Here is a 25102-nt window from a genome sequence, read left to right as displayed (position 1 = left end):
TCCAATCTCATGCTGCTGTGGCTCTTGTGTAGGCCAGCAGCTGTAGCTCCAATTTGACCCCTAGCCTGGGAACTTCCATGTGCTGCAGGTGTGGCCGTAAAAAGCAAAAAAAAAAAAAAAAAAAAAAAAAAAAAAAAAAAAAAAAAAAAGAAAGAAAGAAAAGAAAAGAAAGAAGAAAGAAAGAAAAGCATCCTAGTCTTTATTCTGCAGTTGGTTTGCTCCATGCCTTTAGCTAACACTCTCTTGTGCCCCCTTTTCCTAGGTGTGATGGGGACTGTGATGTTAGCCTTTATATCACCTCCCAGGAATCTTTAAAGTCTGAAGATAGTGTTCAGTTTCTCTGAAAAAGGTGTTATGTTAAATGCCAAGATTCACCACCTTAGTAAGGAAAATGTGACTTCCCAATTTAATTTTAACTTATTATGGAATAGAAAGCAGAAGAAAGTATCTCTCCAGTTATAGTTGTTACATTTACCCATATACTGGCCCACACTGGATGCAAAGACCACAAGGGCACGGGCTGACCCCTTGCCTGGACCCCACTGAGAGGGTAATGAGATGGGGACAGTCCATCACACACCACCGCACCCGTGGCGTGGAGGGAGCACACCCAGAGGGAGCCCCAGGTAACACTCTCTGCCCCTGCCACCCACATTGCTGTGTTCCAGATCTCTCCACGCCTCAAGGGCTGCGATTCAAGACCATCACAGAGACCACCGTGGAGGTGCAGTGGGAACCCTTCTCATTCTCCTTTGATGGGTGGGAGATCAGCTTCATTCCAAAGGTAACCCCCACCTGCTAGGCTGATGAACAGCCTTATGTGGAGTATTCATACCCTCCACTTAGAATCGGGACAGCAAAAAGGCACTCCCCCATCTCTCTCTCCATGCTGTTAAGGACATAAAGGGGTATTTTGTGGGTATCTGGGCTTTAGAACATTTCTTTCATGAAGGCTTGGTAAGGACTGACTAACAAGAGTGACCCCGAGCCTGGTGCCTTGGCCTTGGATGACAGGAGGATGTGGAAGGAGCCACCAGTCCCAGCTCTCTGCTCAGAAAGCTCTAGCATCCAGCAAGCTATGATTTTAACAAGTCTGAAAACCTATACCTTAGACAAGTTGGGACTTCTCTTTAGGACACAAGAAAAGCCAGACTAAATCAGCTGCCTAGTCAACCCACAGCTTCATTCTGTGCAGAGAGAAGCACCAAAAGTCAGCTTGCACATCGGTCTCTAAAAAGTCAGAGACTAACACACAAACACCTTCTGGAACCCCTTCATTAAGAACATTTTTTCCTTAAACAAATTACATTTTTCGTCTTGGAGTTAAAAAGTATCCTAAGATTCCTCTCCATTCATCAAAGTAGTATTTTATTTTATTAATTCTAAAAACTAACTTTGCCAAGTTGCCCGAGGAGTCAGATTAGTTCTTGTTTTCTAGGATTTATTAACGCCACTGTTGTTCCCCTAACTATACCACTCATGAGAGGATAATGTTGAATTATACTCCTTCCTCAGTCTTCATCTTTCAATATCAAAGAGCATTTTTTCAGTCATCCATCAGGCTTAATGACAGATGACACATTTTTGGCTGACAAGACTGTGATTTCACCATTCCCTTACTTCGAAATTCTTAGAGGTATGGATTGTTGGAACTGCAAAAGGTCTTCAAGCTAACGGAGTGAGACCCTTCATTCTGCATGTTTGTTCAGTTTGTAGAGACTAACTCAGTGACCTTAAATGATGGCAGACAACTGGAGCTCCCATTGTGGCTCAGGGGTAATGAACCCAACTAGAATCCACGAGTACTCCAGTTCCATCCCAGGCCTTGCTCAGTGGGTTAAGGATCCAGCATTGCCATGAGCTGTGGTGTAGGTTGCAGACGTGGCTCGGACCCTGCATCGCTATGGCTATGGCATAGGCCAACAGCTGCAGTTCTGATTCGACCCCTAGCCTGGGAACTTCCATATGCTGAGGGTGCAGCCCTCAAAAAGAGGCAAAAATAAACAAATAAATAAATGACAGCAGACAACTAGTCAGTGGCAGGCTTGAAACAAGAGCAGGGTCTCCACTTCCTACTCTGTCCACTGGTCTGGAGGGAATATGCCCCCCTCTATGTGGATATAGTCATGGCTGGCCAGGTAAATACGTCTAGACAGACATTCTATACACAGAGTTTCTTTTGTGTCCTATCTGCATTAAACCGTCCAGTTAAGTCAGGGTGGGCAATTGGATTTATAACAGGGCAGAGAGAATCATGTCACTCTGGTGCTCGGACTGGAAAAAAACAACAGTGGGTTTGCCTGATTTACATCCAATATGTAAAACTCTAGATAAGAGCAGGGCTTGCCAGGGCATGCCAAGGTCAAATATATGGCCACACAGAGTAACTGTATGATGTGCAGGTTGAAGCCAGTGGGAAGCATCTGTCAAACTGATTTATAAGAATATGGCAATAAATTACATATAAGGCACTCCTCGTAACATGAACAGAGAACAAAGAATAGGGGAGATGGGCAGTGCCACAAAAGAGCCCCCTGTTGCCTCCATTTCCAGAGGCACACAGAGAAAATGTGTAATAATAAGTAGACAGATAGGTGGGTAGACAGATACTAAATCTTGGACCCAGCCTCATCTAGTTGATCTCTTTCACTTCCTCTTCCACCCATGTGTCTCCTCCTTCTCTCCTTTGGATTATTCTTTGTTCTACCCTTTTTCTCTTCTTTGTACTTCATAGTTGGTTGTGTCACTGATTCCTAACTCATATGGGGAAACGAGACAATGACAGATTTGCAGCCAGTGTGGCACCATGAGAAACTCCAGATACTGCAAAATAATAGCTCTGGCTCATTAAAAAAATAAAAACCTGGGAATGTCTTTGAAATATGTTGTCATATACATAAAGATGTTTACACACATACACACACAACTATACTCTTCTGAATAACCAAGGGCAATCTCACCATGATAAATGCCAAGAAATCTGATAGATATTAAGCATCAAACATTTTGTCTTTGGCAAGAAGCATGCTACATCACCTCATGACTAATTTTTATTGGCAAAGTCTGTAGACTCAGGAGAAGCCAAAGAAATGTTCTTGAAAATTGGTGCTCCAATTTGCCAAATCCTCATAGAGTGGTGGCAATCCTCTTGAGCCTGCTGGGGGGCAGTCATTCCTGGCCCCAGACATCCTGCTTCAACATGGAGGGAAGAGATGTGGTCCCCGGACTCTTTAACTCACAATCAGTGTCCCACACTTCTCCCTCCCACTGAGCTTCTCCTTTGCTTTCTCTGCTTCTCCCTTCCCCCCATGCTCCAGAACAATGAAGGAGGGGTAATTGCCCAGCTCCCCAGCGATGTGACATCCTTCAACCAGACGGGACTAAAGCCTGGGGAGGAATATATCGTCAATGTGGTGGCTCTGAAAGAGCAAGCCCGGAGCCCCCCTACCTCGGCCAGCGTCTCCACTGGTGAGTGCCTCCAGCCCTTCTTCCTCTGGCCATGCATATGTCACTCCAGAAAAAGAACTGCAGACCCACTCAAGAAGCAGAGAGACAAACGGGTGCTAGGATTTCTCCCATAGCTGAGATTAATTTTGGTACCTGGGGATGGACCAGATGCTCTGCTAAACATCTTCCTTATCCGTGCAAGCACAGAAATCCAGAAAAGTAGTCTACGGGGAGATTTTCTGTTAAGATATCCTGTGTATTTCTTCTGATCTTACTCATGAAGAAGCCTCATTTGTCAGCTCCTAGTAGCTGAGCTTTGGAACCAGCAAGAGCTAATTCACTCTTACTGTGAGGTTTACAGAAGTCATTTGACCCTTCCCAAACCTCAATTCCCTTGACAATGATGAACAATAACCCCTCCTTCATAGATGGCATGAGGATTCAATCAGATAAAGCACAAAAAGTGATTAGCACTGTGTTGATGACAGTGCTAATAGCTTGTGTATACACATGTACTCAGAGAAAACCTTTAGAAGTGAGAGCAGGAGGAAACAAATCATTCAAAACCATTAAGTGTGGGTTGGGTCACTGTTCAAGGAGAAAACATAAGTTGATTATTATTTCATCCCCACAGTTCATCTCCTGCAAGATCATTATATTTCTAGGTTTGATTCATTAACTGTATTGCATTTTGCTTTGTTGTTTCCTGAGCTAACAAAGGATGTTCAACCTCAGTGCTGTAAATTAACAATTATGATGCATGTGTGTGTGCCCTCACCAAGAATTTCTGGAAAGTTATAAATAGCTCCTGATATCATTTTTTGGTTCTCATTCTATCGATAGGAGTGTTGAGACTTGAAAGTTAATAACTTGCCCTGTTAGTAACAGAAACAGAGGCGAATATTGGGACAGCTTTGTTTTTCATAAACAGAAACTGACACCTAAGAAAACCAGTTGTGAGTCCAGGACAAAGGCCAAGCTGGCCCGAAAAGGGAGCCACAACAATATATAATGAGCCCATGTTTATAGATTAGTGATTCATGCCTTGCTAATTGGATTCAAACTAAACAACATAAGGTGCTGAGGCTTATGCTCAGTCTAGAAGACGTTGGTTTAAAACTATTGTGGCATTAGATTATGTTCCATTAGAGTGCTAGGATTCCATGGCAGTGCCTGAAGGCAAGGATGAAGTAGAGATCCAGGCCTCTAATTATTCCCACTCCCGTGCCTGTCACACCCTCCAACCCAGACAGCTCCACTTTTATCTGTTTTGTATTTTGTACAACCATTTAAGATTTTGTTATTTTGTTTAATTTTTATTTTTTTGGCTGTGCCTGCCACATGTGGAAATTCCCTGGTCAGCGATCAAACATGAACCACAGCAGCAACTGAAGTGGCTGCAGTGACAACACTGGATGCTTAACCCACTGCACCACCAGGGAAAGCCAAGACTTTGTTCTTTTAAAAAAAGGGTATTAGCTCCCCCCCCCTCCTCAAAATGCTTTAAAGCCACTGTACTAATGCAGGAGTTTCCTGGTGGCCTAGCAGTTAAGGATTCGGTGTTGTCACTGCTGTGACTTGGGTTCAATCCCTGGCCCACATGCTGTGGACGTAGCTCCAAAAAACCACCACTGTACTGATCCAAATATGTTTTAGAAGAAACTCTATAGCCATAAAGCCTAAAATTGCTCTGTAGGAATCCCTCCAGACACCAATGGCTGGAGTTTTTCCCCAGCTCTGCTTCCTAAGGTTATGCTGGACCACAAATGTTGACTTGGTAACATGTGTAGATTCTCCTTGTCTGATGTGGAAGATTTCAGAGTCCCCAAATCATTTCTGTGATTTCATATTAAGAAAGTATTACTAAAAACCAAAGGCTCGAAGAAGATGGTCATCAGAGGGCAGAGAGGAACATTACAGTTGTAGGATGCTTTTCTTCCAAAGTATTGAGAACACTTAGAAAAGACAGTGCAATTCTGCTTTACTCTTCTCCTCAACTGCATTTTTACAAAATCTGCAGTATTTTAGGATTTGGAATTTCCTTAAGATTAAAATGAAAAGTTCCAGATCCAGTCATGTGGAATTTTTTGCAATTAAGAGTCCTGGTTCATATTTTGGGATTGTGTACAGAATCATGAAGAAATGGAAAGAAAAATATTTATTCTAGTTTACTTTTTGGGTAGGATATGTGTTTGTTTAAACATGAGGGCCTAAGTTGAAAGTAAACTGAGACCTCCTTGACTGGAATGGGACATGGCTACCAAGTGGCCGATGGAAGGGCCGGATCCAAGGGTGGCTGCAGAAAAGATGGTTGGCTCCCAGCCCTGTCTGCTGCTTTTAGGAAACAATTGTTTAATTATTTCCTTCTGCTAAGGTCTGCCCTACACCAATCCCCTCCTGTGAAGCTCTGAGCCCTCATCAGGCATATAGGCCGGCTTCTTCCAGACAGGCCACTTTGGGAATTCAAATTACAAGACCTCCTGCAGCCAGAGCCCTTGATGCTACATAATCGCATTCTGACGTGAGCAATCATGATGATTAGGATTGAGGGATTTAAAGAGGTGATGGACAAAACCCTTACAGGATGGTTATCTGAGTTTCTGCGACATCTTTTTGGGTTTTTTTTTAAGAATTTCCAGTTCACTGAAATGCTTCCCTTTTTTCTCAAGGATACAGAGGACCATCCATTTATCTCATTTAGTCAACACCCATTTACTGGGTGTCTACCAATCTCAGGCACTATGCTTATTCAGCAGCTAGACCATTTCCACCTTTTCATTATTAAGTTCAATGAAATTAAAAAGCTTCACGTTATCTAAAACCACTCAATACAGCATGCGGAAAAGAAAACATCCTGACGTGTTCTGTTAATCGCATTATTACCCCAAATACGGAAAAGAGAACTTCATTTTAATTTCAAACCCGTGGCACCAACACCAAAATGGTCTGGTGATTTTCATTTTGGCTGGTGCTAGACCAAAAATTCTAAGCTGCCTTAGTAGAGAACTGGACTGGGCTAGACTCAGAAAGAGGGTGGGGTGCCAGGAGAAAGACTAAGAAGCTCAAGGTCAGCTTAAGACAGTCTTGAGGGAAACACTCCATTCTGAAGACAGATGAGGAGGTGTTACAGTGCCGACTGGTTAACGGTCATAGTCAAGGCTCTCTGGTAACAAATGAAGAAAAACTTTCTTTTTTTTTTTTTTTTTTTTAGGGCCACACTTGTGGCATATTGAAGTTCCCAGGCTAGGGATCCAATCAGAACTGCAGCTGCCAGCCACAGCCACAGCAAGGCCAGATCTGAACTGTGTCTGTCTGCGACCTACGCCACAGCTCATGGCAGCACTGGATCCTTATCCCACTGAGCAAGGTCTGGGATTGAACCCACGATGTCATGGATGCTAGTCAGGGTTCATTACCACTGAGCCACACGCCATGATAAGAACTCCAGAAAAACTTTCTTAAACTAACTGAAGCAAAAAAGAGAATTTACTGGAAGGAACATAGAGTGTCTCAGGGAACCCCAGGGCTAGAAATGCATCTGAGGTTCATGAAAGACTTGAACCAGAAAATGGAAAGTCAAGAATCAAATTATTCTCTATATCCTTCTAGGAGTTCCACATGGTTCATTTCTGCTTCTCTGTGTAGAGTTGCGCTCCTAAAATTCTGTGCCCAGTTCCAGTGTGTGTGTGTTTGGGGGAGGAGTTCCCCACATCAAGCAATTCTTTGACACCAGCTGGGTGTCTTATCATTCAACTCAATTCTGACACCATCTACCCAGAGATAGCATCAGATTCCACAGGTGGAGGGTGAAGTCCCACAAGACTGCCCTCCACTTCGGACACCAATCACAAGCCTATGTTGTCACCTATGCTTCTGACTGACTGGCTACAGATTGGAGGTTCCTACAACCCCCTCCTGAAGTTTGACTGATTTGCTAGAGTAGCTCACAGAACTCAGAGAAACCCATTTTCTCACTAAATCACTGTTATCACAAAGAATACTAAAGGATACAAGTCAACAGCCAGATGAAGAGATACATAAGGAAGGTCCCGAACAAAGGAGCTTCTGTCCCTTTGGAATCTGAGGCTTATCATGGTGGCACATGGAAGAATTCTGGTTCCCAACCTGGAAGCTCTCTGAACCCTGGTTTTTTTTGTTTTTTTGTTTTTTTTAAGTATTGTTTATTTATTTATTTCAGAAACCACAGTTGTGTGTGTGTTTTCCACTTTCTTTTTTTTTGTCTTTTTGCCATTTTCTTGGGCTGCTCCCTCGGCATATGGAGGTTCCCAGGCTAGGGGTAGAATCGGAGCTATAGCCACGCCAGAGCCACAGCAACACGGGATCCGAGCCGCATCTGCAACCTACACCACAGCTCAGGGCAACATCAGATCCTTAACCCACTGAGCAAGGCCAGGGATCGAACCTGCAACCTCATGGTTCCTAGTCGGATTCGTTAACCATTGAGCCACGATGGGAACTCCCCTCCTGGGTTTTTATGGAGGCTTCCTTATAGCCATGAGTGAGGAACTGACCAGATGTCAGGGGTGGAGATGAAAGCTCCAACCTTCTCATCACCTGGTTGTGTCCCTTGGCAACAGCTTCCACCCTTACATCATTAACACAACAGAAGACAACTTTATCACCCTAATCACTTAAAAATTCTAAGGGTTTGAGGAGACCTGTGCTAATTAAGAAGGGAAGACCAACATGTATTTATTATAAATTACCTTTTCCCCTCTTTCCTTCCCTCTTCCCTTTCTCTCACTCTAGCATTCTCTCTCCCTCTCTCTCTCCAGAACAGATATTTGATGGGTTTTTTTTATTTTCTAAATCTTTTTAAAAATAACAATATAGTTGATTTACAGTATTGTGTCAACTTCTGCTGTATAGAAGAATAACCCAGCCATACACACACGCACACACGCACATGCACACCCACACCCACATATGTGTATTCCTTTTCTCAGACCATCTTCCATCATGCTCTAACCCAAGAGGCTGGACATAGTTCCCTGTGCGGTTTTTACTTATGTGTGAATATGGCAGAGAATGGCCACACCAGCCCTGGCTCTACAAGTTCCAAAACCAGCTAGCCAGAGAGCCAGAGTCTCTGGTCCCAGTTGCAAATCCTTGAAGAATATTAATATTGACCAGCCCTGGCTAGAGGGGTGTAGTCATTTAATAAGGTAGGCCAGTGCTATTGAGAAGATGATGAATAATTCAACGGAGGGCATGTTAGCCATGCAGACATATCATGAGGAGTTGAGCACACCAATTTTATTGTCCTCGCTCAGCCCTTTCTTTTTCTAGCTCCCTTCTACAATTCTCTTCCTTCCCCCGCCCCCATGATCATCTACTTCAATATGAACACAACCCCAAGCAGGTATTGGAACCACAGGTGGGAGGCCCCCTCGGAAACCAGCCAGCCTTTCGAGGTCATGCTGTCCCGCAGGGGTGCCCCCCTCAGCGGCTCAGTGCCAGAGGTCAGGACACACGCTGAACAACCTGGAGGGATTGTGCGTGACTGCAGAGCACTGTGGCTCAGGAACAGGCAGGAAACGGTGGGGGGAAAACAGCCCCCCAGGAGGCTCTTCCAAAACTGAGATCTTTTTTTTTCACAGAAGAGCAAGTTCCCCCAGAAGACACGCTTCATATCCACAAATACAAACGTCCGTTGGGTTTTGCTCTGTCTGAGCAGCTGGCTGACTGCGTTGTTGGTACAGCTGAGCAGGGACATTCTGGGATATTCGTGATGCCCTCTCTGGCAACCAAGTTAGAAGTCTCAGGTGTTGAGAGAGCGCTGATCATTTCATACATCGGTCCTCAGAACTCAAAGAAGTTGAGAGCTGGGGGGCAACCAGACCTTTAGTGGAAGCACAGTTCCCTATTCTCTGTCCCATAACCTCCAGACAGAGCAGTGCTAGCCTCTCAAGCCAGTAAGTGCCCTTTCTCTGCCCCAACTGGGTAGTGCCAGCCCTGAAAAACCACAGCCCTGGGAAAGCGAGACTCCGGGGACCTGAGTTGCAGTGTCTGTTCCACCCTTGACAATCCTGTGTCCTCAGAAAAGGGATGATTCCGTCTTACTATGCCCCCTTTTCCCCATCTTTCAAATGAGGAAATAATACCCATCCTCTCTCTGCCCCCCACCCCGGCCAAGGCTGATGTAAAGAGGAAAGGGAAGAGCTTATGTCAAAGGCTAAGGCTCATTTCTCAAACTTTTTTTCTATTGGATCTTTCTCCTTCAGTCATCGATGGGCCCACGCAGATCCTGGTTCGAGATGTCTCCGACACCGTGGCCTTCGTGGAGTGGACTCCGCCTCGAGCCAAAGTCGATTTCATTCTCTTGAGATACGGCTTGGTGGGCGGGGAAGGCGGGAAGACCACGTTCCGGCTGCAGCCTCCCCTGAGCCAGTACTCGGTGCAGGCCCTGCGGCCTGGCTCCCAATACCAGGTGTGGGTCAGCGCAGTCCGTGGGACCAATGAGAGCGAGTCCACCACCACCCAGTTCACAACAGGTGAGGCTGTGGTGGGAAAGGGGGCGCTGAGCCAGCTGGTACTGTTACAGCAAGAGGGACCCCAGAGGGCCAAGAGGGGGCCCCCAGGGAGAGAGAGGGCCTGTGCCTGGGCACCCATGTGTCACAGAGATGGAAGGGTGAGGTTTCAGGGTGTCGCCTCACTGTACAGTGGGGCGCAGGGCACCAGTGGATGGGAGAGCTCCGTTCCTGGCCTGCCTCTGCTGCCAGCCAGGTCTGTTACCTGACATGAGTCTCTTCTCCACGGTCTCAGGTGTCTCCTTTATAAAAGGCCTGCCTTGAAGTCACTTAAACATCCACATGGCCAACCCAAATGGCATTTTTTTTAAATGATTTTTATTTTTTTCCATTACTCTGCTGTACAGCAGCAGTACAGCAGAGTGTACAGCAGACTGACCCAGTCACACATACATACATACATACATATACACATTCTTTTTCTCGCATTATCCTCCACCATGCTCCATCACAAGTGACTATAGTTCCCAGTGCTATGAAGCAGGATCTCATTGTTTATCCACTCCAAAGGCAATAGTTTGCATTTATTAACCCCAGACTCCAAGTCCATCCCACTCCTTCCCCCGCCCCCTTGGCAACCACGAGTCTGTTCTCCAAGTCCATGAGTTTCCATTCTGTGGAAAGGTTCATCTGTGTCATATATTAGTTTCCAGATATAAGAGATATCATATGGTATTTGTCTTTCTCTTTCTGACTTACTTCACTCAGTATGAGAGTCTCTAGTTCCATCCATGCTGCAAATAGCACCAAATGGCCATTTTGTAGGAGTACAGTGCCTCTTCCTGGAGACATTTCATTGCTATTTGCCTGCAATTGCTGAAAGGATTCCATAAATCCACAGCAACCAACACAATGGCGCCCCCTGGGGTTGTGCACAGCACAGCCTGCATGAGCAGAAGCAGGCCTTTCTCCTGAGTGTCTGTGACTCATCCTGCCTTTGTGAGCAGTAGCCAGAAGACTAATGCAGGGTTGACTCCCACAGAGGGCAAGCTGAAGGAAGCCCATATCAGTGCCACCTGCACTGCCGGGGTGACCTTCCCCCTTCCCAGGGCTGTCAGTTCTTCAAGAGCTTGGCCAACGGTCCCAACGGTCTGGAAAGGCCAGGTCTCATGGTGGCCTGCCCCCGGCACTCTCAGAGCCCATCAGGCTGGCCAGCTAGTGCACAAGTAGGACAGGCACCATTCAAAGACAGGCTGCCCGGCGCCTTCTGGGTCAGCAGGGGCTGTGATCTGAGAGTGAGGCTCTGTCTAACCCAGATTCCCAGTCTCGGCCTCCCTGCCCTGGGGAGGTCACATGTCAGGGGATGTCTCAGCCAACTTCAAGTTGTGGCAGAGATCAAAGGAAACTGCTAGCATCTGTAAGATCCAAGAACCAGCATCTTGTGATGGGTTAAAGTTGAAGAAGAATCACTAATTCAAGCATCCTTCACTGAGTGGTGGCCCAAAAGCCTGTTACAGAATGGGGTAAGCCAGCCAAGAGGCTTTGGAGAGGTTTGATAAATAGCTCCACTACCCTCCACCTGTGTTTAAAATTAGCAGATAAATAAGGCAAAGAATGAGACAGATGAAGGGCAAAATAGCTCCTATATTGGAGCATGACATAGTTTAGAGTTAGAGTCAGATGGGCTTGCCAATGGATGGCCCCCATGGACCTGGGCAAGAACTGCCCCCCGCCGAGGGGAAGTTGGGGGACTACTCAGTTAGGACTCACAGCCTAGAAGCTGATCCCTATGAGCAGATGGCTCCCATGAGAGAGGAGAGCAGAAGGGTCCTGCCCAGTCCTGCTGCAAAACACACCACTGAAGTCTGTCTTCTCCAGGGTAAGAGAGAGAGAGGCCGAGAACCTCATCCTGGGTTTCCTTCCTTTAACTCCCCTGTTAAGAGGGAGCAATTGTGGACCTGATGAAATGAAGAAGGCAGTTTGATTCTGAAAGAGGCCCTCTGGGGTTCTCTCTCCAGCCCCCATGCTAGATTCCAGCCCACCCATGGGCCACTGGTCAGATGTTTTACTGAATACATCTTGGGATGCCCAGTGACAGAGCACACACCTTTAAAATAAAGGAAGTGGAGTTCCCATCATGGCGCAGTGGTTAACAAATCCGACTAGGAACCATGAGGTTGCGGGTTCGATCCCTGCCCTTGCTCAGTGGGTTGAGGATCCGGCATTGCCGTGAGCTGTGGTGTAGGTCGCAGACACGGCTTGGATCCTGCGTTGCTGTGGCTCTGGCGTAGGCTGACAGCTACAGCTCCGATTAGACCCCTAGCCTGGGAACCTCCATATGCCGCGGGAGCGGCCCAAGAAATGGCAAAAAGTCAAAAAAATAAAATAAAATAAAGGAAGTACATTCTGCACGTTTCTCTTCCCTTCTTTTCCCTCATGGTACCCAAACTGCTCAGGGCCTCCATAACGTCCCTTCCTGGTGAATTCAAGGTCAGCCCTCCCCACCCCACCAGCTCCCGCACCCCCACAGAACCACCCACTCAGTAGGCGGGAAATCCTGAGGGCCACGAGTCCCGCATTCTTTTTTTAATTTCAAGATAGTTTTTGTGTGAAAAGTGGTTTCTTTGTGCTTTGCTCAGATAAGGAGTTTGAAGAGGCAGAACAGGAGAAGAGAGCTCTAGAGCATTTGCAGGATGAAAGGAAAATGCTTGATGTTTAGGTCGAGGAGATGGAAGTGGGATTGGCTGGTGGCCCAGGAAAATTCCACTCAAGACAATTACATTCTGCCTCCTACAAGGTCCCCCTGAGTTTCTGTTGGTTGCATGATTCTCTGTTTCCGGTTGCCTGGCAGATTGACAGCTATTAGGTGTCTGCCTTCCCTGTGCAGCAGCAGCCTGTACCTCCAAGCTACCTCGTCCCCTCTGTTCGAAGGGGGTGAGGGGGTTGTGGGGGCGGGGAGCTGCAGACAGCTCTGCAGACCAGCTCTCCAGACCTGGGGTTGGCAGGTGCTGGCTGAATGACAGGAGGGTGCCTGGACCCTCACGGCAGGGCCCTCAGTCATTTCAGAACTCCGCTTAAATTCAAATTAGCCAAAGTGCTTTTCCAGGTGATGGCTTCGACACCAGGAGTGCACTAATTGCACTGGCAATTAAGACAGAGATTTGCTTCCAGCATGGTGAGTGGATATTTGCCTGGGTCTTAGAGCCGCTGGTAAAAAGGAAAGAACTGATGGAAGGCCACCAGGCCAGTGGTTACAGAGAAGCCAGCCCAGGGTAACCCGGAGGCCAGTCTTTGGAGCCTCCCTGCCCTCTGGTTGTGGTTGCCCTGCTGGGCCATTCCTAGGATTTTTCTGGTTGATTCTTCTGCAAACCACCAGAGAGAAGCATGGAATAGATTCTCCCTGGAAGACCTCGGAAGGAAGCCAACACCTTGATCTCAGACTTCTAGTGTGTGAGACAATACATTTCTGTTGTTTAAGCCACCCAGTGTGTTGCACTTGGTTAGGGCAGCCCCAGGAAACTCATACAAAGGCCCAAGTCATGACAGCTCCAGGTCCTCCTGCCAGGCAGGGATTATACTCTGGGATTCCCCAGGAAATGCCTCTGCAAGTTCAACCTGCAGGGCCCTTGGCAGCCAACCAAGACAATGCTGTTCTTTTCCCTGCACCACCTCGTCCCAAGCATCCTCAAAGTCCCCAACTAGGATATTTTTATTTTTTGGCCCACCCATGGCATGAGGGCCAGGGATCAAACCCACACTATAGCAGTGACTCAAGCCACAGCAGTGACAATGCCATCTCCTTACCCTGCTGCACCATGAGAGAACTCCCCTAGCTGGAATATTTAACAAGACTTTTCCAAAAACTTTGAGGGAGCAGACCAGACAGAGAGATGACAGTGTTCATTCAGTCACTTCACATGTGCTTAATGAACACCCAGCAGGTGCCAAGTGCTGTCCTAGGCACAGAGACTGCAGAATATACAAGATGGACATTACATTCCAGCAGGGAACCTGGACAAGGAAGAAGAAAAAAAAGATATGGGATCATTTCAATCAGAACTATGCTAAAAAACGAAATGGATGAGATAGAGTCAGAAAGGCCTCTCTGAGGAACGGAAGTTTGAACCAAGACCTAAGTGACCTCAGCCATGTGAGGGTTGGGGGAAGAGGATTCCAGGAGAAGCAGCAGCCAGTGTGAAAGCCCTGAGGTGAGAGTCAGCTTGATGTGATTCAAGAGTAGAACAAAAGGCAGTGCAGCCAGAACACAGTGAGGAAGGGTGGAGTGTTCCAAGATGCCATCTGAGAAGCAGGCAGGGCCAGACCATGCAGAGCCCTGCAGGTCACGATTAGGAGTTGTAATAGGAAGCAACGGAGAGTTTTCAGCAGGAGAACTGCTTGATCTAATTTCTGTTTTAGAGATGAAAGACCATGGCCCCAGCCCCTCTGCAGGGCCCCTGCTGGACCTCTGCCTCGGCCCTGGTTTGCTGGTGTATTGCAGAGACCAGCCCAGCTCCCATTTGCCAGGGTGCCCTTCAGCTACCTCTCCTAGAGGTCAGGCTTCAATGTCGTGGTCCACGTATGTGGGTTGCAGGTGGGAAGAAGAATTTTCAGACTCATAGCAGGGTGAAGAGAAAGAAGAGTGTATTGAGAGAAGAGACACTAGCACAGGAGGATGACTTCCTGATGATCAGGGAGAGCCCAGGCCCTGGCTCATGGTTGTGTCTGTTTTTATAACTCAGGGAGAGAGGGGAGATCTTATCATACACCTGCTGATCTGCTGACTGGCTGGGGATAGAGGTGTCTTACAATACACTTGCTGGTTGGTGGGGTGTTATAATGCCCCTAGTAGGGGCAGGAAGGAGTAGGCCAGATTGCTCCAGGTGGGGGAAGGGGCATTACAATGAGACAGGTGGGGCGATGATAAGGGTCTGGTAATTCTTGTCTTGGCCAGAGATTTTGAGTTCTATCTCCTTGAAGAGGCCTTGAAGTCCAACATTCAAGACCCAGGGGGAGCAAACCATTTCATTCCACCCCAGTTCTAAGACACCCCTCCTGCCCCCACCCCACTTCTCAAGCCCCCATTCCCAGGATTGATCTCATTGGGGATCACTGACATTGGAATCACTTCAGAGAAAACACTGCCCCCATCCACAGACCACAGACCCTAAGGCCAAAAAGCAGAAGCCAAAACTATAGGCTAACACTCCCAAAGTCTGGGACCTTTAGTTGTGAAGAGCAGTAGGGAAATACAAAACTCAAACCTGAACCCAAAACGAACTTCATTTTACTCCAGTTCCATTCAGGCCACACCCTCAAACCCCACTCAGTCCTTGGTCCAGCCTCTCCTGCAGCCTGAGATTTAGGGACCTGCAGTACAGAGCATTCCTCCCATGTGCACCTCTACCCAAGCCCCTCTCTCCCTCCAATTGCTTGAAAAAATCACAAAAAAAAGCGTGGAGAATGCAGTTTCCAGCATGCTAAACCCACACTGAGTAAGGAAATGTTTCTCAGAAAAATAAGCTGCAGAGGCATAAATCTGCTAAAAGATTCACCCAATTTACATCACTAAACAGAACACTTCTCACTCTGCAGCAGCTGCACTCAGATTGATTCACAGCATTCTCATCTTCCTAAAGAACAATCGGTGGAGACTTGCCTGGCATTTGCAAATTAAAACAGTCCACTCTAGGTTTTCTCAGAACAAATGGCTGGTCCACTCCAAAGTCAAACTCAAGTCTCAAAGTCAAGACCTATTTAGAACTTGTAAAGTGACGGTTTGTCAAGACAGCACCTTCTTAGCCTATAAGTTGTGTACCAGCCCTGGGAGAGAACCAGCCTCCAACAATTGCATTAGCAAGTCCATTGCCTGTGGATTTTCATTGTTGTGGAATTCTTGGAACCCCCAGGACCAAGCATTGGGGTCGCCAGATTACTGGAACTTAGGAAGAGCTTCAGAGGCCTGGCTTGGACACCTAATTTTGTATGAGGCACCATGGCACACACTTCTACATGCATTGTCTAATCTGTACAATGCTCTAAATAGTCAGTATTATTAGCCCATTTTACAGAGGTGGCCAGCAAAGCCCAGTGAGATAAAGACTTGCCCATGGTCCCATTATAATAAGAGTCAGAGGTGGGGATTAAACTGAGACCTGACTCCAAAACTAATTTCCATTATATTACATCCTCTCTTTATATGCAAAATCTTTCAGTAGTGTTTACACACGTAAACCCAGGAGAAGACATCTTTTTTTTTTTTTTCTTTTTTGGCTGCACCCATGGTATATGGAAGTTCTTGAGCCAGGAATCAAATCCAAGCCCCAGGTGTGACCTATGCCGCAGCTGCCACAGTGACAATGCCAGATAGTTAACCCACTGTGCCACAGTGGGAACTCCTGGGGAAGACATCTTACAATTCAAAATCTTAGAGAAAGACAAATACCATACGATATCACTTATATCTGGAATCTAATATACGGCGCAAATGAACCTTCCCACAGAAAAGAAAATCATGGTCTTAGAGAATAGACTTGTGGTTGCCAAGGGGGAGGGGGAGGGAGTGGGATGGATTCGGAGCTTGGGGTTAATACATGCAGACTATTGCCTTTGGAATGGATTAGCAATGAGATTCTGCTGTGTAGAACTAGGAACTAAGTCTAGTCACTTATGATAGAGCATGATAATGTGAGAAAAAAGAATGTATACATGTATGTGTAACTGGGTCACCATGCTGGACAGTAGAAAAAATAATAATAGGAAATAAATAAATACATAAAATAAAAGAATAAATAAATAAATAAAAATCTTGCAATCATTCCTCTCCTTTTTGTTTGGTGATCAAATTTGAAATTACTCTATTTCACCTTAATGACGTGGATGCCATCTCTGGTTTCCTCCTTCTAGAGTTTTCCTTGCTTGGTCTTAAGCTTGTGATACTATTTGTAATGGTTAGAAACTACAATTTCTAGAATACTGCTAGAATTCCTGATTAGGAATTGGGGAGATATGAAGTGTGTTGATATTTAACTCGCAAGTAAAACTCTCCAACCTGCCCACAGAACCTGTCACGGCCAGCCTGGCAGACCAAAACCTGAGGGCAGCCCCCAACCCGGTTCACTCAAACCTGAACCAGGGGGCTCCCACCCTAAAGACTATTCAAGTTTAAGGTACATGACAAATGGATATTATCCTATGTGATGTTGGTGATGTCTGCCTTTTTTTTTTAGAGATTGATGCCCCTAAGAACCTGCGGGTTGGTTCCCGTACAGCAACCAGCCTTGACCTTGAGTGGGACAACAGTGAAGCAGAGGTTCAGGAGTACAAGGTTGTGTATAGCACCCTGGCAGGCGAGCAGTACCATGAACTGATGGTCCCCAAGAGCATCGGTCCAACCACCAGAGCCACGCTCACAGGTGAGAAAGACCAGACTGCTGGGGGCACGGTGGTTCCTGAGTTCATACCCTCACAACTCTCTCCCCTGGCCTCCCACCCCATATCCAACGATCACCAAATCTCATTGATTTAATTTCTCAAGCACCCATTACATCCGTCTACTGTTTTGCATTGCACCGCCATCACCTGGTCTTAGTTACTATCACTTCTTATCTTTACCGCTGCAATAACCTCCCCACTTTCTCTCCTGCCCCCCTACTCGCCTCTTCATGCCATCAGTGATTTTTCCAAAGGACATTTCTGATTTTGCCATCCCACTGTGCATGCATTTTAGGAACTTGAGTTACTCTCAGAATAAACTCCAAACCCCCTACTCAGCCCACACACCAGGCTCCCCTCCCTCCCATGTCCACTGGTGCTCACTGTGCTCTAGGTCTACTTTGTTCAGGTCCTCAAATGCCTTCTCCCTTCTGCCACAGGGCTTGACATGTGATGTCCCCTCTGCCTGCCAGGTTCTCCCACCACCCTCCTCACCTCATGAGGGCAGCTTCTCTTCTAGCTCTCAGTTCACTGTCAATTCCCTAGAACTCTGCCTGCTTCTTGGGAGAGGCCAGGTCGTCCTGTCTGGCAGCCTCATCTTGCTGGTTACCATTCACCTCACAGCACTCCTCAGGTGATCATTGTAGGCTTGTGGCTGTGAGGATCAGATTGTCGGTCTCCAGCTTAGACCTAGAGCTCTGTGAAAGCTCATGTTTGTTTTTGCTCATCACGACTCCCCAGCATCCAGCATCTAGCACCAACTAGGTCCTAGATAAATGATGCATGAATGAATGAATGAACAAGAGAAACTGCATGTGTTCACTATGACTGGGGCATTGGCTCCAAGAGGCTTGATCCTACTTTATGTCCCCTATAAAGAGTGTGATTGGGGAGTTGCTGAGAGGACTTAATTAAGGTGATGTAAGGACTAGGTTTGTGCAGTTACAAACCTTGTGAAGAACGGAGGGAGGAGGGCAAGGCCAGAGGCAGAGAGTGGTCAGGAGGCAGGGCTAGAGTCAGAGAAAGAGCTAATAGTTCTGTGAACTAAGATGATGCCCCCAGTCACCACGACGCTTGGCCAGGAGCATACCCTGTCCCTATGAGGACATGAAGCCCAACCAGTGCTCCTCCTGGAGCCTTAGACACACTCATCCAGGAAAACCTACCTCCTAGGCTTCACTGAAAGCTAGATGACCAGATGTGTGGGACCTGACTTTCAGATGGAGACTGTGCAGAGCAGCCATGGACCAGGGGAAGCCAGTGTGCTCACAGAGACTGTTTATCCTGCGTCTTGGCTTCTTCCAAAAGCGTTAGTCGCCTTAGTCGACGAGGGATACACAGCAAAGAGTGCGTACAGTAAACAAGGGCACAATAATCAAAGCTGTTTTCCTCCTCAGCTGAAGTCCCAGACCGCCTTGCCAAACGAGGCCAGTTAAAATAAATATAATAAATGCTTTTCCCAGACAGACGCACCCCTGAAAACACAGCAAGAAGATGGAAAGATATGCTGACCAAGCAGGTTAATGGGGGTGAATTAAACATAGCAGGAACAGACCAGCTGGTGGAGGGCCTTTACAGAGAGCTGGAGACACTCACAAAAATTAAGCTAAACAAAAAAAACTGAAATGATACAGGAGGGAATGGATTCTAGGCGCAGCCCACCCCTGCCTGGAGCCGCAGGCTGCTTTGGCAATTAGCAATTTTACAGAGATGACGGCTAGCTATTCAGATGGAGGATATACTGTAAAATCATGAGAGCTACAGAGAAGAACTTAGTCACATCCTGATTATTTCCCATTGCCAGGGGGGGAAAAAAAAGATTTATATCTACGGATCATTTGTTATTCCAGAAAATGTTTCAGCTTAATCTGTACAATAATCTCATGAAGAATGTTAGCATCCACATTTTATGGATGAGGAAACCGAGGCTCAGGGAGCTTGGACACTTGCCCAGGTTCGCAAAGCAAGTAAGGGGGCCATGACGCAAAGGAAGTTCTGAATCCTAGGCAAAAGCCCCTCTCTTGGCCTCTCCTTACTAAAGGACTAACATGGAAGGGACGGTCATCAAAATGTAAATGCTGCCGACTTGCAATGAACAGAAAGATTATTATGGAGGCAGGAGCTCAGAGAGGTTGATTTTTTTTTTGATTTGCGTTGGGCTTATGAAATAAAAGTATAAATATATATTACACATAATTATCCCAGGGAGCTCACTGCTGGGAAGATTTATAAAGGCAAATAGCCTTATGTGATTTAAAAAGGGATTATAGTCATGTAAGGAAATCAAGCATGCCTGTACACGCTGAGATGCACACTACGAGGATAGCTGGCGCTCTTGCTGTGGTACCCAGGGGAAGAGAAGGAAAGATTCTGAGGGAGGGAAGAAGAAGAAAGGGAGAAGTTTGACCCCAGCTCTAAACAGTTGTGTTTTCTCCCTCACTCCCCAACTTGGATGCCAAAAAACAGAGATTTTCAGCTTTCTGAAACTTTTTGTTTTGGGTTTTTCGTCTGTCTGGTTTTGATTCCAAAGAAATTATTGGCTTGTAGATATAAAACAAGACCCTGGCCACAATGAGAAGGGCATTCCAGGCTCCCCTAAAATGATTCCTCTCTGGCCAGAAAGAGCATGTAGGACTAGAAATTTCCAACACTGCCCATTCCCACCCTCTAATCAAAAATAACTGGGACCCTAGCAGAAAGTCCCATTCTTTCTTGCACTAACTTTATTTGGATTCTCAGTTCTTTGGAACATGTTAAGAGTTGGGACTCTAGATTCTGTATTTAGGCTCAGCTACTTCCTGTGTGATTTGGGGCCATGGAATCAACAGTCTGAAGCCTCTGTTTCATCATCTGTAAAAGGGGAATGATGCCATTTGCCTCTAGTGTTGTCATAGGGCTTTAATGAGACCATATACTTCATGAGTTTAAGGTAGTTCTTCTAACATAGCGAAGTGCTCAATTCGTGGATGAGGATGAAGAAGGAGGCAGAGGAGAAAGTCTGAGCCAAATGATGGTTTGGGAGGACCTCCTGTGGTACGTGTGGCCAGAGGGGAGACCCTGCTTCTCAAAGTGGGGCGTGGGGACCAGCAGCAAGGACATCACCCCAGAAGCTGTCAGAACCTTGCCCCCACTAGATCTGCAGAGTCAGAGCCTGCATTTTGGAAGCCCCTCAGGGGTGCTCACAGCCAGCCAACTTTAAGTCCTTCACCCTGTGGCATCTGTACCTGACACTCCCAGCAGAAGCCCTGGTCTCCACAGCCACCATTTACCCCTTCCCTGTGGAATACAGGCCCCTTACTCCAGGTCTCAGAGGCACACTTAGGGCTCACAGTGGCCCCCAGCCGCACCCCTCCCCCCGCCCATCATATACCTCACCCTTTGCAACACAGAAGCAGGTCGGGGCACAGAATACCAAGTATTTCTTTTCCATTATTCTCTCTAGGCAATGCCCAGCAAATTCCCTCTGGAGTAGGAATTTGTTTCTGAACAACAGACTCTGTCTGCAATGATTTTTTTTTTTCTCTCTGCTCTGGTGATTTCTGTGTCCTTAATGATAAGTCTTTTTTTAGGCTCAGCCTCCCAGCCAGGATGATGTCTACTTGGCCTGTGTACCATACCTGGAGTCCCAAAGGGGTCCCCAAGCATCACATGCTTATGGGCTCACCAAGTTCCCTCTAGGCTAGAACTGGCAGCCTGTACCAGAGACTGGCGCCACTACTGTTGTCTAAGAAACACAATAAAGCATACAGAAAACTCTCGGTGGAGAGAGAGAGGGAGAAAAGGAAGGAAGGAAGTAGGGGAGAAAAGAAAGGAGATTCTCATTCTTTGCCTGGAATTTGGCAACCAACCACACAACAACAACAAAAGCCCTGCCTGGGACCAAGGCAAATGATAAACCCTGCCCTGGCCTCTGCATCTGCGGGGACTCTACTCATCTATCATCAGAAAGGCCTTGGCTGCAGTGTCTTGGGAAAAGGGGGCAGGGGTTTGTCTTCAGCCACCTGCAGTCTCTTGCCTGGTCCTCCCTTGGGAAAAGAAGCCCACACTTGAGGAGCCCTATGGCCGGGAGAGGGGCAGAAGGGCTGGCCTGTACGGCCACATGAGCACTGGGCTTTCTCCCAGCTCCAGGGCCTGGTCACCACTTCCCTCACCCCCACAGGGTGCCCCCTGCACGCCTCTTGATGACGCCTCCCAACCAGGTGCTTCTCTCTGCATCCTGACTACCTGATCTGTGGTCAACAGGCTGCTAATCAGAAGAATCATCAACAGGACTAGGAAACCCAGGGGTTTAAAGCTTCCTACAGACCTCACGGTGCAACATCGGATGGCGAGAAAACACAGACCTACAGCCAGCCAGCCAGCCACACACACACACACACACACACACACAGCTGTGGTTGACAAGCACATCCCAGTCAGGCCCTGAAAATTGCCCCCTTCCAGCCCTCTAGATGCTGGGGGCAGGAAACCAAGGCCTCTACCAAATTCCACGTTGTCTCCTTGGGGCCCAAGTGGCGGTCTTGTGGTGAGAAGGTGGGCTCCTCGAGGTGCTTGTCCATAAGAGAATTTTCCATGAGGAAATCCGAGACCCCTTGAGGAGTCCAGCTGGCAAATCAGCACTGACCGAGGCACTTGATGTTCACTTCACCTTGCCTGCACTCCCTGATGTGCCAGGGCCCAAGCCCCAGACCCTGTGCCAGACCTTCCAGGCCCTGCAGCTCTTCTGAGGAGGAGGAGTCAAGCAGGAGCCTGGGGCCTGGGCCAGACCATGCAGAGCCTGCTCTGGGCGAAGTCACAGTGACCCCAAGTGGTGGCTTCGGTAAGGCACCCTCTGAGCACTGCACCACCTTCCAGGGGCTGCAGAGACCCACACAGAAGAGAGGAAAGGATGGAGGCTTCCCCACCCTCCTGCTCACAGAGTCAGGGCTGCTGTCCCCTTATTTGTGTTAAAGGGCTGGTGCAAGGGAACCAGGAGTCAAGTCAGGTGGGAATTCTTCCATTTCTGCTTTGGCTTCTTCATCAGGAGATGCCTGCTACAGCAAAGGCCTGGCAATGGGATGTTTTGTAGGAATGGAGGTGATGGCCCGTGTTCCTCATTAATCCCACTGGCAACAAGAAAGTTGCATCTGAGAACATTCCTGGGCGATTTCCTTTTCAGTATAGGTTTGTGGGACCAGACCCTTCCTTTAAGTCTGTGCAGAATCTTCTCTTGATGTTTGACTATCATCCACACCCAAAAAGCAGGGAGATGTTCTCCAGAGCCTGACTCATTGCAGGGAACCCTGGAGAAGCAGCTACCATTATCCAAGAAGATGAGAAAGGGGAGCTTGGGAGCTTGGACCTCATTACATCAAAAAGTAGACTTCAGGAGTTCCCAGAAGATCCTGTCTCCAAATATCTTCCCATCTATGAAACCTCTGGTACCCAAATTCCCTGCTGGAAATTTCCCTGTGAGGGGCCCTATATTAGCTCCCTGGTTTTCATGGATTATTTTACCAGATCTACTTTGGCATATGTTATTTCCTCAGTCTGCAATGCCCTTTTCTGCAAGCAAATGTCCCCCGATCCTTTAAAACCCAGATCAAATATTCTCTCATGGAAGTTTTCCCAACGGTCCCAATACCACCATTGCCCCCACCATGCTGACATGCATCATAGTTTTTCACTATACATACTGAATTAAAAAATTAAAAATCAAATCCCTTGACCCAAAGACCTAAGAGTCTAGTGAGGAGACCAACAAGAAAACAATAACAGTATAATATAATTGCTATGAAAACTAAGAGATTGACTGCAAACTTGAAAGGCAGATGTCTGCCAAATGCACTCGAGCCAACCAAATCCTGCACCCAGTTTGATAGATTTGAACTTGACAGATATTCTGGAGATGAGCCCAGGGATTTAGAGATGGAAAGGATCCCTATTTCTGCATGTCCACCTGAACCCAAGGAAGCCTGCAGACACCAGATGTCTTATTCATGTTTTTTTTTTCTGGCACAATAATCTCTGTTTCTTGGGCCTCCTTCTCCCCACTGCTTTCCTGCTAACAGCAGGAAGGCTGAAGAATAGGTCTCCTAAAAAGAGGGAAGTGAGTCACTCTGCCTTTGCTACCCGCCCACAGTCCTTGCAATGCAGGTGAGAACTTGCCAGGTCCCCTGGCTCTAGCTCTAATTAATCTCTTCCTGCTCACCATGCCCCATCCTGCCTGCCGGAGAATTCCACATCCCTCTCCCTCAACCTTCCCTCATCTTGGATAGCGTGCAAGGTTCCATTCAAGTCCCTTCTCTGGAAAGCCCTCTCTGGCTACTCCAGCCCACGCTGATGCTGAGCTCATCCCCCTTCTGAAATGGATTTCTGAGTTAGCAGCCCTTGGTGTAGTATCAAGTGGCCTTCAAATTCCAATTTGCTTACTCCACTTCCTTCCACGAGCCTGTAAGACTCTTAGGGTCAGGGACCATGCTATGACATGTCAGAGAGAACAATGAACTTGGGTTCCAAACCTAGTTTTAATGTATATTAATTTTGCAAACTTGGTCAAGAAATGGACCTCTTGAATCCTCTGTTTACTCGTAAGTAATGCCCTCCTGGCAGAGTTGCAGGGGAAAATAAGATAATGTGTATGAATCTCTAAAAAACTATAGTTGATAATTGTCCTTTTGGCCCTCAGACACTCAAAATTCTCTTTTGATTTTTATCCCTCCTTGCTTTACTCTCTTCTTCATTATTCTTCTAGATTACCTATTGCATGCAGCTCAGTTCTTGGCATGTTATGGGTGCTCAATAAGGGATTAATTTCCTTCTCCAGTTACAGATCTCTTATTTCATTAAGGGCAAGGGTGGGTCCATTCAGCTCACCCTGGTATCCCCAGAACACAGCCTTTTGCCTGGCACAAAGAAAGCCCTCAGTAATGTTTGCTGAGTGAATGAACTGTGAGGGAGTTCGAAGAAGAATGGGTATCTGGTGAGAGAGTTGCGGAAGGTGTCACCCTCCAAGCTGAACAAAGGAAGTTCTATAAGGGATGGAGAGTGGTGGTTTCCTATGGGACAACTTTTCTGAGCTATTGTTAAGAAAGAGAACAGAGCCACTCATATGCTGGCACTTGCAGGAGCTGGATGGAAAGATAAAAGGAGCATTGACAGAGAGCAATGGGGTCTTTAAAAAGTGAGAAACCCCTAGGAGTCCTCCGTGTGCTCATATATAAGTATAGTGGATATGCCTCGGATATGCATTTTCTTTTCTAGCAGAAGTGCATTGTACCTGCTGGCAAACAGCAACAATTCACTTGTAGCACAGAAAGAAAGCTGCTGAAAATCAAAAGAAAGCAGCAGGCAGGAACCTATAAGCTAGTCCCCCTTCCCCATCCCCTAGACAGAAAGCCTGGGAAGAGAGTACTTTAAATTCCACTCTGCAGTTTTCTGGGAGAAGATGCTTCCATTGTAAATTATTGAACATTTCATTTAAGCTTCATAAATAAGAAACTGGGATGAAAACGTTACATGTTAGATCTGTTTGGCAACATATAATTTCTGTCTTCTTCCTTCAATCTGTCACCCTCTGTCTACGTCGGAGAATTTCTACTTCATTACAGGCAATTGAAGGTCTCCATCAGTTGTCTGAGAAAAGTAGTTTGTGTCCCAAAGGTAATCTAATTTCTCCAACCAAGGATGTACCTGGGACTCGCCTGACATACTGAAGGAGATAAATGTGTGCTTCCAACGGATCTGGGGGCGTG

General features: G+C 46.9%; 1 protein-coding gene and 1 long non-coding RNA gene across 23 annotated transcripts in view; one reads left to right on the top strand and one right to left on the bottom strand.

Moving 5' to 3' along the window:
* The window catches only part of LOC102162878 (uncharacterized), a 462928-nt gene that overhangs the window by 270577 nt on the left and 167249 nt on the right, over positions 1–25102 (bottom strand). The window lies entirely within an intron of this gene.
* The window catches only part of TNR (tenascin R), a 416877-nt gene that overhangs the window by 349839 nt on the left and 41936 nt on the right, over positions 1–25102 (top strand). For all 10 annotated transcript variants that reach the window (XM_084977657.1, XM_021063666.2, XM_013989629.3 and 7 more), the window contains 4 exons: positions 669–784; positions 3318–3468; positions 9693–9962; positions 17165–17350. In XM_084977657.1, coding sequence (XP_084833783.1) covers positions 669–784; positions 3318–3468; positions 9693–9962; positions 17165–17350 — 723 coding nt within the window. The remainder of the gene's footprint in view (positions 1–668; positions 785–3317; positions 3469–9692; positions 9963–17164; positions 17351–25102) is intronic.

The sequence above is a fragment of the Sus scrofa genome, chromosome 9 (genome assembly GCF_054392235.1).
Source record: "Sus scrofa isolate SSC_HxYL_T2T_F1_AM1 chromosome 9, Sscrofa_HxYL_maternal_Yorkshire_Landrace_v2.0, whole genome shotgun sequence".
Taxonomy (NCBI): Eukaryota; Metazoa; Chordata; class Mammalia; order Artiodactyla; family Suidae; genus Sus; species Sus scrofa.
The sequence above is the reverse complement of the archived record's forward strand: the minus strand, read 5'-3'. Positions and strand labels throughout refer to the sequence as shown.